We start from the raw sequence: 15,293 nt of genomic DNA on the forward strand, positions 1-15,293 counted from the left end.
ACCTTTCCAGTGCTTATATAAGGAATTATGTGTAACTAATTGTAAATCAAATAGGGAAATTTATGCTATATACACAACAATTTTCTGGATGAACTTTATGTAGGTGAGTATCTGTCAGTGTCTGATTTTAACAAGCAGAGAACATTTATTTTATGGAGGGCTGTATGCCTACGTCTGTCTTGGTAATGCTGCAATATATTTGAATAGTATGTCACTTCAGTATGAACTATGGATACTCCAGGGGTGGTATAGCGTCCAGCTCTGGAGCTCTTAGCACAAGACCGACCCCATTGGAGTGGGTCCAAAGGAGGGCGACAGAAATGATCAGAGGGCTGGAACACCTCTCCTGTGAGGACAGGCTGAGAGTTGAGATTGTTCAGCCTGGAGAAGAGAAGGCTCCAGGGAGACCTTATTGCACCCTTCCAGTACTTAAAGGCTTCTAAGAAAGATGAGGCAGACTTGTTAGCAGGGTCTGTTGTGATAGGACAAGGGGTAATGGTTTTAAACTAGAAGAGGGTAGATTCAGACTAGATAGAAGGAAGAAATTTTTCACAATGAAGGTGGTGAACCCTCATTGGCACAGTTTTCCCAGAGAGGTGGTAGATGGCCCATCGGTGGCAACGTTCCAGGTCAGATTGGACAGGGCTCTGAGTAACATGATCTAGTTGAAGATGTCCCTGCTTATTGCAGTGCGGTTGGACTAGATGGCCTTAAAAGGTTCCTTCCAACCCAAAGATTCTATGATTTCCATAGAAGTTTCTTCTACCTAGATAACTGACCAAAGTTACATGAAGGCACTGGCCTTGTTAGAAGCTTACCTGGGAATGTGTGAGTTTCTATGTCGTTAGCTGCCTTATTTCTAAAGTGTAGGAACACGATTAGGTGTCACAGAAGTCCTGGTTCTGCAAGGTTAAACTAATCACTTAATCTGCCTTATTTTTCTCATACCGCATGGAGGTAATGAAACACATTTGATGACTTCATAAATGCAAAGGAGAGGTATGTGCAGCAGCTGAGGACTTCCACCCTTTTCCTTAACAGCCTTGTAGATATCCAGGAGTGAGAACTGGAATCGAACGTGTGCCTAAGAGTGCATGGGCAAGAAAAACCTGAGGAATTCAAATCAGTTGCATAGCTGTACTGCAGGGTAGATTTAATGAGATACGGGGGGGCTGTTCATTATTTTCTGAACGATGTAATTTTAATTAAAAACAAAGAAAAACTATTAGGCAAAGTTTTATTTTTAACAAATACTCTGCCCCCTATCAAATTATCTGTTGGGGGCAAGGTTCGAGAAGAATACAAAGGTTCCCCCAGAAGGAAGACTTTTTTATTAAATGAAGTTTTCTACTTTCTTGCTTCTGTATTTATTTGCCTCCCATCCTTGATTTGTATGTGATGATAAGATATTCCATACTGTGCAGTTAGGCACTGAACAACAGAACTGCATTTGCAGTGGATTCAACAGTGATTCACTGTAGACCTGTGCTTTTTAACTAAAAAATGTTTCTCGTGCTCTCTGACTCTTCATTCTGCTGTTGTAGTCATAAACTATTAGAGATGCAGGTGAAAGATAAAAATGATTTTTGTATGGGCACCACTAAACAACTGATTACTTTGCCTTTGCAAGGTTGTAGCTGCTCTGTTTTGTTTTGTATGAGAGCTTGCTGCTGTGCTAGCTGCATGTTGTGTGATACTGTGCCGGTTGGTGACACAGCCTAGAACTTTTGCTGTGTGGCAATATCTTTTGCTGGTTGCTTGGTAAACATTTGCAGCATTTGAGTGGATCACTGCATTATCTGTTGAATTGATCTGTACCTGGCCACCCACACTTTTCACAGAGGATGTCTGAATTATACTGGGTGTGTTCATCTGATGTCATGCTAATTAAATGCCTACTTGATTTGTGCTAGTATAAAGGTGACATTATTCTATAGATGTTACTTTCTTAGAAACAATATTGGTAAAATATTTCCTGTAGTCTTTAACCATATTGTTGCTAAATGAGAAATGATCTGAAGATCTATTTCTCTTCCTCTCTGGACTTTTTGCTAATGGTTCTCCAAATGCATGCACACATCCTCTCTGCTTCCCTCGTCTTACTTCCTCGTATGTATCTCCTCCTATGTGATTATATTTTAAAAGTGTGCACCATATTCACCTCTAAAAATGAGTATGTAGATTTGCAATTCTGGTTCTATGATCTGTTAGCAGACAAGAACTGCACAGGTATGTCTGTGCTGTCATGTTAACTCTGGACCTCATAGATGAATCCAAACATCCTAGTGGTGCTCACTGGTGCCTTGTTGGGAGAGGAAGTGATTAACATTTGAGCTCTGCCAGTGTAGGTGGCATGGATGTAACTGGTCAAGCCACTTGTCTTTTTAAACGCAGTCTGAACTTGACCCCTGATGCCTGTATAAACACAATTAAGGAGAGCAAATTCCAAAGAATTCTTGTAATTTGATGTTGAGGGGGATAGAGTTAATGTGCTAGGGGGAGGATCACAAGTAGTACAGAATTAAATTAAGATCTGGATGGTGATGTTTATCGGGTTTTTGGAAGAGGCAGAACAGACAAAGCAAGACGGGAAGGATCCTGCTCAGAAGGAAGACATTGTGGTTTCTGCTTGAAATAAAAAAGATTTGGTTTGTAGGTCATAGATCTACCAGAATTAAGATTCTTCCAGGCAAGATGATCTTTGTCCAGCTGAAGCTTTTCTGAGTGGAAGTGGGAAAGTATTAAATGTAATGTAGAGCATGTGACTCAAAGCATCCCTGAAATGGCTGGCAGAGGTAATTAAGTAGTTAATCTCAGCTATGATATTACTATATATCATTCCTTTTGGTTTTCTGAAGCTGATGAGATGTGTACTGGTGTTGGATAGAAAATGCAAAAATGAAAACAAAGAAAAGAAAAAGGGGATGGAAGGTAGGAAGAAGCATGACTGTACTGTAAATTAGTATGAGAACTACTCTAGCCTTATCTACATTTCTTACTTTCTACAGAGTTACAGCTTAAATGTCAAAGAAGAGTTGAAAAGAAAATAAACTTGCTTATCAGAACAAATTGCTTCAATTAAAGGTTACAGTGGCTGGCATGAGCTGGATGGTTGTATGGTTTTGCAGAGTGGACTCAGCTGAGCTGCTTGTTAATGAATTAGGTTGGCACAGGATTTTGGCAATGGGAGTAGAGTAACATTCACTTTCGCAACTATCCGCAGTTGTCTACAACTGTCTACAGGGATTTTTTTCAAAGATACACAACCTGCAAAATACCTTGTAAAAGTTTAACATGCTTGCTCAGCAGTGTCTTTAAAACATTTCAAGATATTTTATCACTGCTTTGCCTTTACTTCGGATCTTGGATCGTACTGTGGTTTTTTTGTTATTAGAAGTTAAGAGTTAAACATTAGAGAATTTTTTCTGAGCAAGTGTATTCTTTTTCCTTCTATTCAACTGATTTTCATAAAATGCTCACCTACCAGAGATACTAATTTAGCTCAGCTAGTAGAGAATTCTCTTTTTGATGTGGAAATGTCAGTTTTTAAATTCTGATGTCCGTTTTGAAAGGAGATCAATCAGTCATTAAAGCTCACCATCTGCCACTGATCTTTGGGCGTGATATGAAGCATGATATCCCAATTGGAAAGAGTGATACTACGCTGCTTCTTACGTATCTGTAGCACAGAAATACTTAGGGAGCCAGAATCCTTTATTTCTGTTTCATTAATTTACTCCAAAGTCTAAATAAGGCATTTTCTTGTGGCAGTATCAAGCAATGTGATAGTATATTTTTCTTCCTTCAGTTTAAAACCTCAATTTAATGATATATTAATCAAATGTACAGTAACTAAAGCTAGTTGATGAAATAATCTTAAACTGCATGAAGTTGTTAATCTCAGTCAAGCAGGTGTTTTCAGATTATGTAAAAATGATTTATCAGGCTGAATCACAGACAAAATAAAGCCATTTCTCTTAAAACAGAAGTTAAACCACAAAAAATATAGATATGTTTAGGTTTGTATTCTTACAACTGACATGGATTTCAAGCTGTAATGTTTGCACTTCTTTCTTTCTTCTGGAAGTAGAGCTCTTACTTGAAAACTTCCAGTCTCTTTTTCAATATCGAAGTACAGTATTGTACTACTACCTTACTTTTTTTTTTTCTATTCAAATAGCTATCCTTTCAATAGGATGCTTTTCCATCTTCAATAAATAAACTAGTCCACAGATGTATTTTATTTCCATTGCACCTACTGTTATTTTTTAGCATGTTCACACATAATTTCAATAAATTTGTGAAAAATGTGCCTCCACACCTGTCTTGGCAGGGCTTGAAAAAGGAGGAGGGCTTCCAAAAAATAATTAGAAACAAATGGCTGTGGCTTGCTGTTCTGATTAGCATTTGAGAGAGATTACTCAAAAGAAGTCTTGCAGCGGATCCAGGACCTTTCCAGGGATTTCTTCTCGGCACTGAAGTTAGCTGGGAAGTTTTATACCACAATGAAAGTACCTTCCAACTAGAATAAAAGTTAAAATGTGGCAATCTATAATTTTCTACTCACTTTTTCCCACTCACTTCCTTTTTAAAAGAAATGGCTCAGTTTCTGTGTCCCTGATCATCAAGTACCAAATCACCACTGGACAGATGTGGAAGATGGAGGGGATACCAGGATGACTGGTGACACAGTTCTGTGAGAAGAATCAGTGGCTGTAATCCAGGCAGTCTTACACATTTACTTGCAACCACTGGAAGTGGTCTGATTATGTTAAGGAAATGGGATGGAAAACAGTTGCTAGTTCTCCTCATGTTCCCTATGAGGTTACTGATTTTTATGGCAGATGAATGGAATTTCTTCAAGAAATAAGTCTTTAAACTGACTGTGGGACATGTGGTTAGAATAACTAGAATGAGTTCTAAAATCCTGTTAAGCAATATCTGTATGGACTTTGCGTATCAACATCTCCATTAACTTTCTCAGTTCACTGCACTATGCTTAAGAGTGAGGAAGCACTGTTTGAAAAAGAAGTTCCACCCTTTATGACTTTTTCTGAAGAAAATGCTACAAAATATTCTGTACCAGAATTTCTGCTTATTCAGGCAGAATCCTTTTTAGAGAGTTTTTTGGGCTTTAATTAAATAAGTGCTCTAGGGCAGTTACTTATTTCTAAAATAAGAAACAACAAATCTCTGGAAAAGAGGATTGCCCAAACTGGAAAAGAGTTGACAGTAACAGGCTATGGGATTTTAAGAGTTTAAGAAATTTAAGCTTATATTTGTTGGAATATTTGGATACCATGCTGTAGTTCAGTGAAGAGAGTACAGGACAGGATTTTTCAAGCTGGTTACTCGTATCACTATGTAGCTGCATGAATCAGCTATTGATGATTTCTGCTTTGATTTTATAGGTGATGGTGGTCATCTATTTGAAAACAAACATTTCTTCAGTGAGAGTAAGAAAGCACTGAGTAGTCTGAAACCTGAAAGTGGCTTTATGGCAACTAGTTCCATCCTAGAGGGCTGAGTGCTTTAGATAGGTGGGCAGTGATGGGGTTTGCTTGGAATGAGGATATCTTTGGGGGACAAGGGAGTGAGGGATTCTGGCAAGTATGTGATCCTTGCACCTTCTTTCAGTAATAGAAAATATTAAATCCCTAGTTTTGAATGAATGGGGAAAGAGTGTCCTTTTCGTTTATTTGCCGAGTTGGAAGCTGTCAGTACCACTCTTAGTGTTGCATCTGTCAATTTTTTCTTTAAAATGTTTGTACTATTGTTTCTAAAATGTTAGTGTAGACATGTCATTTGTAGGTGGCTGGGTTTGTTTACTGATGAACTCGTGATTGAAACAGATTGGATCGAATCTAGCAAGTACTGACTAATCCTGCAACGAAATGATGCAGGAGTCAATAACAGAATGGGTTCCTCTAGTTTGGGTTGAGTCCTTGTTGGTTTGTTGCTGGTTTTTTTTCATAGCTGTGTTCAACAGGAGTTAATATGCATTGGTACCTGTCACTGTATTCCCTGCTCCTGTCAGCTTTCCCTCTGCACACTTCTTGTGTGCTGAGTGCCTTAGAGCCTCTTCTCAGTGTTCAGTTAATCTCTAGGATTGGGGCTTCTCCTGTGCTTTGATCAGCGCTTACATGTTGTCGTGGTTTAGCCCCAGCCGGCAACTAAGCACCACGCAGCTGCTCACTCACTCCCCCTCCCGCAGTGGGACGGGGGAGAGAATTATTAAAAAAAAACCTCGTGGGTGGAGATAAACACAGTTTAATAGGACAGAAAGAGAGAAAGAAACAACAATGATAATGCCAACAAAGGAATGTACAAGAACAAGTGATGCCCAATACAGCAATTGCTCACCACCCGGCGATCGACAGCCCGTCCACAAGCAGCAATTTCCCTCCCCCGGCCAACTCCAGTTTATGTACTGGGCATGATGTCGTATGGTAGGGAATATCTCTTTGGCCAGTCTGGGTCAGCTGTCCTGGCTGTGTTCCCTGCCAGCTCCCCGTGCACCCCCAGCCTTCTTGCTGGCAGGCCAGCACAAGAAGCTGGACTGTTCTTGACTGCTTAGCAACAACCCAAACCATCAGCACCTTATCAACATTTTCTCATCCCAAATCCAAAACACAGTCTCACACTAGCTTCTGTGAAGAAAACCAGCTCTATCCTGGCTGAAACCAGGACACATGTATAGTAATTTCTTTCAACAGTGACAAATCATTTGCTCACTAGACAAGGGCAGAGTAAAAAGGCGAAAAACCCAAAAACCTGCTTCCAAAGCTGATTTATCAATGAGTTGTTCAAATGAAGTAATGCTCCCCATCTTCCCCTCCCCTCAAAAAAACCCCAACCCCAAACAGAACCCAGACAGACACCACCCCCATCCTGCTGGCCAAGGTAACCAAGGCAGATGTATTTCTCAAAATGGCATTGCAGGACATGAGGCAAAACAAAGATGAAACTTAATGGTCCTGGGGTGATTACTAAAATGATAAGGTGTTGGGTTTTCAGGGCCTTGGTTGCTCTATGTTGAATGTCTGGGCTTTAGAGGTTTTCTCATTAGCTTTTATATGTTTCCTAATAACAATGATACAATCCAAGCAGTAGATTTCTGAAAGAAGATTGCAGTTCATGGGTAAGGTCACTAGTCATCAGTAGCATCATTTAATACTGATCAGACTGTTTTATATCTAGAATGTGCTTTGTGTTATGTCAGAGTGATTCATTATTTATTTCATATTGGCGCTCTGGTGTGTAATACGTGATCCTTGTAAAATCCCCATAGTGTTGGCAGTTTTCAGAGATTTGGGTAGGAAAGACCTAATTAATGCCTTATGTCTTCTTGCACCCTCCTTACTGATGCTTTTTTCTTGCTTGTGGTGCCTGTTGTTCTATGCTGTTCTCTGCTCTTCAGAGAACTAATGCGTAGTAAGAGCTGATTTATTCTGTGGCAGGAAGCATAGATTCTTCTTTGAAGAATCTGTTCGGTTGCACAGTTGTTCAAAATACCCACCACTTGAAGGTTTGTCTTTTATCTGATCAAATAAACTCTGTAAAGTATGGCAAAATTTTCCATAATAAGAGTTGCTTTTCTTACGCTTATTACTGTCATTGGGCTGTAGGGCAGCAGTGCCACTTCGCTTTCGACAGCTTCTTGCACAGACTTTGTTGCAGAGAAACTCATGTAATATATAAGCATTGAGGGCTGTGCTGTGATAGTCACTGAAGCTGATGAGAGCCACAGAGCATATCAAAAAGGAAGTCAGAGTCAGAGTAGCTCTCAGGTATTACTTCATAAGTAGCTCCTTTCCTCACCTGACTACAAAAACTAATATTTGAAGCCTTGTCTATTTTCTTAGTATCATAAACCTAAAGACCTGGGGAAGATGGAGAGCTGGTTTATAATGCACATATCAATAACAAAACATGAACACACGCAGTAAGATGCTTGATGTTGAAACTCAATACAGCTGTCATATTGGCAGAAAATCTGCCACAGATAGAAGTAAGATTGAACAGTTGTATCATGCAATGTTTCTGAAAAGACACCTCAATTAGGATTTAGCAGACATTACTGAAAGTTTTAAGGGTTGGATCCTCTTCTGAATACGTGCCCCTGACCACAATAACGTAACTGTTGAGACAAGGAAGCAGGCCTTTTAGAAGACAAAAATTAATTGGGGAAAAATGCCTGAATCTTCCCTGCAAGGCCATTTCTCCAGTGGAATTTTTGTGGAGCTTGCAGCCCCATGGTGGGTTCTGACCCAAAGGGCGGCAGAAGCTCTCAGCAGAGCAGATGAAGCTGTGCTTTCCCAGCCCGCCTTCCTTCCCGGCTGTTATCTAGGGCGTTAGTGGGACTCATGAGCATCTGGTGTTTGTTTTTTGCCCACTGAAAAAAGGAAGAGCTGAGAGCGTGGCCATAACCTGTTTGAATTGATATGGTCTGTTTAATAAACAGGAGACCATATATTTGCTCACTGATGTTTTTGAGTCTTCCTGGAGAACACATTTAAGCACAGTCAATTAGTAAAATCTGCTATGGACTGCATAGACAGGTCCACTTCATTTGGAGCCAGTGTTTTAATTGAGGAGTTTAAGAGCTGAGCAATGTCCTTCAAGAAGTTACCATCTCACTCATTGTATCCCCGTGCTTGCTTCTATTTATGGCATTACATTTGAAATGTTTTGATAGAGAGACTATCTTAGCACAGCAAATACTGAAAGGTGAAAATAGTGAAATCTAATCTTTTCTGAGAAGGTGAGGAGGACCCCCAATACCTAGGTACTACCATGATTCAGTTAGCAAAGTTGACCAAAACAACCTGCCCCAAATATTTAGGAAGAAAAATCTAAAGCTGAGGTTAGAGGACAGGATTTAGGTGCTTGATACACTTTTGAGAATGAAGGAATGCCTAATCTCAGCTTCAACCCCCAAACTTAAAAAAACAAACAAATAAAACCCTCATTTGTTTTCTTGTCAACGGCAGCTATTTGTTATACAGCCGTTAAGGTGAAATTTCTGTAGTTGGAAGAGAAGCATATACTTGAAGTATTTGATAGCTGCTTGTTGCCACTTCATCTCCATTTGCCAAGAGTCAGGAGCACAACTTTGAGGTTATCTATAGTATGGATGTAGGCAAGTAAATAACACCTCATGGAAAGCTGGCGTTTGATTTCAGAGGGTCAGAGTGTTGGACATATACGCACAGACTGATGTATACATTCTAACTGCTTCTGATGTCCTGTGGTTTTTTGTGGCCACTACTTCAGGAAAAAAGTGAAAGTAAATGGAAGGAAAGAAAGTAAAAGCAGATAATCTCATGGTTTTTTGAAGTACTAAGGATTCTATGAATGATTATTTAATTTTTTTGTTGTTGTTTTTTTTTTTACCTGAATGTGCTTATTTGGGAGGTAATTAGAGGACTTGTAATACCCCATTTGTTTGATCACAACTCCTGCTCGTGACATTTTATAATGAGTATATAGTTTATAAATAACATTTTGAAGGTATAAGGTTACACAAAGATAATTGCACATCTGAAATCTGAAATGCATTGGCACAAGGCCAAAGGCTAAGCACTTTCCACCATCCCTTCTAAATTGAATAACTTCACTTTATGAAGTGTATCATCAGAAATTGTTTTCATTACTCCCGAGGGCAAATTAAGGTTAATAAAAATCCAATTCTAGATTACCCATATGTATGAATATTTGTATTTTTAGAACCTTTCTTTGTCAATTACATTCCTCACTGACTGTATGTCTGTGAATACAAGTACATAGGTCATAGTTTCAGCTCATGTATTTCTACAGTTTTGAACTCTCTTACTTCTCTGAGGCAGACTTCCTCTAAACATGATTGTGGGATTCTTCAAACTAAGCAAAATTAAATGCACTTCTACCACTAAGCTGTGGTTTCCTAACATCCCCTGAATCCCACCATCCTGGATTCCACTTGACCCACATAGCAGCCATTTGACCCACCTGCTTTACTCCTTGAAACCAATATTTGTATATTCTCTAAATGTTACTTTTAATAGCTTATTCTTCATACAAGGCAACTCAGTATTTTGTGGATTCCTAGGCAATCTAGGAAACCCTTTACTAAAGGTGAATTAGGGGGGGAGGTTTTTCAGTTTGCTTCTTGTGGCAAATTAGTTACATACATAATCTGAAATAGCAAACACATGTTGGAGTCACCTCTTTTAGTACTCTGCTTTTACAACTTTCGATTATAGTCTTGTCACAAGTGCCCTCTTTTCCCTCCACTGCTCCATGCTCTCTCTCTCCTCCCTACTTCCCAAAAAAGAGGACTTCTGCTGTCTTGAGAAGACAGCTGTTTCTGCCTCTTCAGTGTAAGACAGAACTTTGTGTATAAAAAACAGTATAGTGGCCTAGTGTACAGGAATATTTAGCCAGGATAATCTTTCAGCCTTTATCATGTGTGGTTCAAGGACTCGCTTTTTCAGAGAGGGTATCTTTATCACTTGGTGTTTTTTTTTAATCTATGAATTTATCAGTTTGTAAAAATCTATGTACTCATACAGCACCAAGAATAGCTTTTGGCAGAATTATCCTGTTGATATTTTTTTTAAAGAAAGGTTTTTTTCCACCCCAAAAATCAAATTAAGGAATTAATAAATTGCTTTTGTTGCTCTTAACATTAAATGAAAAAATTTCACACCAATTAGTTAATATTATCAGTCTATTAATAAAGTGCCAATACTGAGAACAAAGCATGAGGAAAACCAAGGAGAAGTCATAATTGGGAATGCTTGGAGGAAAAAATAAATGATGTTGCCATTTATAAATCTATGCAGCCTGTTATGCAATTGTTGCATTTATATGTTTTTTTCTTTGTTGGATGAAACAATGTTTAAACATTTTTTCTGTACAGGTTATTGACATGCCAGAACACAATCCTGGAGATATGGGTGGAACAATGAGACTGGGGAAGAGGAGGACTGTTTTCAAAACACAAAATTCTGTTTTAAGTAAGTTATGTTTCTACTCTTACAAATAGCCTTTTGGATAGGAAGTCTGTAACATGGCAAAGCAAAAATCACAGAATCATGGAATAGTTTGGGTTGGAAGGGACCTTCAAAGGTCATCTAGTCCAACCCACCGGCAGTGAGCAGGGACATCATCAACTAGATCAGGTTGCTCAGACCCCCGTCCAACATGACCTGGAATGTTGCCAGGCATGGGGCATCTACCACCTCTCTGGTAAAACTCTGCCAGTGTTTCATCACCCTCATTGTGAAAATTTTCTTCCTTCTATCTAGTCTGAATCTACCCTCTTCTAGTTTAAAACCATTGCCCCTTGTCCTATTTGCAACAGACCCTGCTAACAAGTCTGTCCCCATCTTTCTTAGAAGCCCCCTTTAAGTACTGGAAGGGTGCAATAAGATCTCCCTGGAGCCTTCTCCAGGCTGAACAATCCCAACTCCCTCAGCCTGTCCTCACAGGAGAGGTGTTCCAGCCCTCTGATCATTTCTGTCGCCCTCCTCTGGACCTGCACCAGAAGGTCCATGTCTCTGCTGTGCTGAGGGCTCCAGAGCCGGACACAGGGTCTCACCAGAGCACAGGAGAGGGGCAGAACCACCTCCCTTGACCTGCTGGCCAGGCTTCTTTGGATGCAGCCCAGGATATGGTTGGCCTTCTGGGCTGTGAGTACACATTGCCGGCTCCTGTCCAGCTTTTCATCCACCAGTACCCCCAAGTCTTTCTTGACAGGGCTGCTCTCAATCCCTTCATCCCTCAACCTGTACTGATATTATCAGTATGTTGCCCCAACCAGGTGCAGGACCTTGCACTTGGCCTTGGTGAACCTCAGGAGGTTCACATAGGCCCATTCCTCAAGCTTGTCCAGGTCCCTCTGGATGGCATCCCGTCCCTCAGGCATGTCAACCGCACTGCTCAGCTTGGTGTTGTCTGCAAACTTGCTGAGGGTGCATTCGATCCCACTTTCTGTGTCATTGATGAAGATATTAAAAATGCCAAAGCCCATTTTGTTAAAGGACTACAACCTCAAGCAAGCAGTTGGGTGACAGCTTCCCTCAGCTCATTCACTCTGATCCTGTTTCCGTAAACATTTACCCAGGATTAGAATGATAAGGAAGAAATGAGACACATCTGGAAGTCCGTGTGAAAAGCTCAGGGTCCCATCTTTTACACTGCTTTAAATAAACAGTGAGGAGACCGTTGAGATAACTGAAATATATTTTCTGGTGATTTAATTAATTGTTTTCTTGGGAAGATCAGAGTGCAAGGAATATATTCTTTCTCAAGTTTTCTTCCAATTTTCCTTATGAGTTGGTAGAACATATAAATGATGGAGTCTGAAACCAGGGCTTCCTATTCTACCCTTGACGCTTTTTGGTAGAACTAACACAAACTCCTACCCATTATGCTCTTGCCAGGCCTAAATATTGCTTGTCATTCCCTAGGATGGCCAGTACACCTCAGCCTTAAACATCATCTGGTATCGCTGCCTTAGTCTTCACCTTGTCTTGACAACGTTTGATAGTTTGTATCCTAATTATAGCCAGGCCCTACTTAACTCCAGTCTCTGATCTGGCACTGCCCTAGGCCTAGCTCAGCCCTGGAAACAGTCTTGTTTTGGGAAAGCAAATTATTTGTTGTAGGAAAGGAAAATTATGTGCTGTAACAGGATGTTTCAAAAGGCAAAATAAAAGCAACCGGAAGATAGAAGAAATGATTTAATTTGATCTACATGTATTTTAAAATTGACGTAATACTTAAGTCTCCTATTAATCAGCCTGTTATACAGTGGTAATGTAAGTGATGCTCAAAATGTTTAAAAAGTGGTTTCTTGTCCACTGATAAATATGGGCATATTTCTTATATTGTCCTGCCCCTGACATTTGTCTGAGCTATTACTATTAGGTAGCTATGTTGAACTTGTGGAATGTATCCTCCTTTTTTTTTTTTTTTTTAACATCTACTTCAGCAGAAGACGAAAGTGTAATACATGTGCACATTTAATGAAATATCTGCCTTTCTAGAGAATGCCTGTGCTAGTGATCTGACTGACCTGGGTGATACTTTGCCTAGGTGTGATATAGATATGCATATCACAATATGCAAGCTGTCCTGTGGCCTGAATATTCCTTGGAAAAGTTAATAAAAATTAACATGTGTTGTAACGCTTGACCAGTATAGAAGGCACTTGTAGTTTACTCAGGAAATCTGATTCCTGTTTCTAATGCTTTACAACTTGAATAGAAATGGTGGTTTTGAAAAGGCGGTTCCTTAAAATTAAGACATATACCACTTTTTGTAAAACTGCAGTACTATCACTCTACAATTTTTTGAGATCTTCTTGGCAGTCCAGTTCTTGTACCATCCCCTAAATGAGGTAGTAATCCCAATAACACTAGGATAAATTGAGAGCAAAATTTGAGCTGTGCCTATGAGAGATATGATTAAATTCTGGTTTACTGCATACCTCTCTAACTTACTGCTTGTTGCTCTGCAATGTAGAGTCTTCCAGATTAGGCTCAGAGGACTGCAAGAGTCGTTTGGGTAATGAGATCAGGAGAACAGAGGAAAACAATATTCTTTGTTTGTCATTGGAGGTATTATGCCAGCTGCCATGCGTAATCTATGAAAATGGAACAGATGCTACTAAAAGGCTTCCTTCACTGCACCTTTTGCATACTGTTGTTGTAAAACCCTGAAGGGATTTTATGTTGCTTGTTCACTCAACCATTTTTTATTTTATTTTGGGCTTTACGATTTAAATTAGTTTAAGCATGGTCTTCAGACTCTAGTCTACCTAAGCTATTTCTAGTCAAGGAATGTTGAATATGAATCCTTAATAAACTCAGGTAATAGTAAATGAAAAGAAACTAGTCATCACTCAGAAAAACAGAAAGCTGGAGTGAGATGAATAGTGTCCTGGTATGTCTTACATGTGAAATTTTTTTGAGGTTTAAATTACAAGAATTAGTTGTAACAACTATTAAAGCAACACATTAGCATTAATTTCTTTTTTGCTGTATATTCAGGGAAACTGTATGGTGATGAAGCATTTGTAGAGGAGCGACACAGGCACAGATATGAGGTAAGCACTGCTAATGTCTTTGTGCTCAAAAGTTAAAGCTTAAGCAAATTCTGTTTCTCTTGGTAGGCACAATTCTCCTTAAAGCCAATGGGAGATTTCTTACATAAACATAACCCAAAATTTAGTAATGGTTAGATAGTATAATTTAGATCAAAAGGAACCTCTGTAAATCTTCTTGTCCAGCTCCCAGTTTGGAGCTGAGCCAACTTCAAAATTAGATCAGGCTGCTCAGGGTTTTGTCCCATCTAGTTTTGAATCTCTCTGAAGAAAGATTCCACAACATCTTTTGACAGTCTGTTGCAACACTTAGCCACTTCATTGTGAACACTTTTTTCCCTTATATCTAATAGATCTCCTTGGGCAGTTTGTCTTTTATATTTCAGTCTTGTGCTGTGCATCTCTGAGCAGGGTCTGGCTCTGTCTTCATACCATCCTGTTAGATACTTGAAGTCAGCAACGAGGTCTACTCTTTGCCTTCTCTTCTCCAGGCTGAACAAATCCAGGTCATCCAGTATCTCCTCCTCTGTTGTATGTGGTCCTGCCCTGCAACCATCCTGGTTGGACCTCCTGTAGACTCCTAGTATTTTGTCAATCTTTCTTGTACTGAGGGGTCTGAAACTAGACACAGTATTGCAGAGGTGTTCTTCCAAGTGTTCAATGGAGGACAATAATGTAGTGTACTCTTTCTGTGGTAGAAATGGTGCGGTGTCTTAGCAAAATGGTCTTGGAGAGTGATGTGAGAGATTACCTGACTTGACTTCCTGTGAAGTATTTGAAAGGTAAAAACTTATAATCCTTAAATTAATTGCTTCTTGGCTAATATGGCTTATTCAAAGGCTTAGATTATGTTCAGGTAGTGCACATCCTTTCACAGTCTAAATGTTGGCAGACTTCAGGCATCTGCAACTCGAAGGCCAATTCAGATCGCTTTCTTCCTACCGTCCAACTCTATAGGCCCCTTGTATAGGTCCACTCCTCTGGTTGAGAACATCTGAGCAAAGGTGTTTGTGTACATTCAAAACACCATCATAGAATCATTCAAGGAGACAGGCAAGGGCTGGACTCCTAGAGTTGTCTCTGAGATAGTTCAAAAGGGACCTGACTCCATCAGTATCTCCAGAGGGGCCTGAGGTATGAGATGTGTGCATGCTGCAAACTGATTCAGACTATGTTAAGATACCCTAAAAGGCTGTGACGA

General features: G+C 39.7%; 1 protein-coding gene across 1 annotated transcript in view; it reads left to right on the plus strand.

Moving 5' to 3' along the window:
* CTPS2 (CTP synthase 2) overlaps positions 1–15,293 on the plus strand; it is a 70,896-nt gene that overhangs the window by 42,431 nt on the left and 13,172 nt on the right. Inside the window, exons 13-14 of the mRNA XM_082004973.1 lie at positions 10,904–11,000; positions 14,040–14,095. Of these exons, the coding sequence (XP_081861099.1) occupies positions 10,904–11,000; positions 14,040–14,095 (153 nt within the window). The remainder of the gene's footprint in view (positions 1–10,903; positions 11,001–14,039; positions 14,096–15,293) is intronic.

Source organism: Phaethon aethereus (assembly GCF_964289735.1).
Source record: "Phaethon aethereus genome assembly, chromosome: 1".
In the NCBI taxonomy this organism is placed as follows: Eukaryota; Metazoa; Chordata; class Aves; order Phaethontiformes; family Phaethontidae; genus Phaethon; species Phaethon aethereus.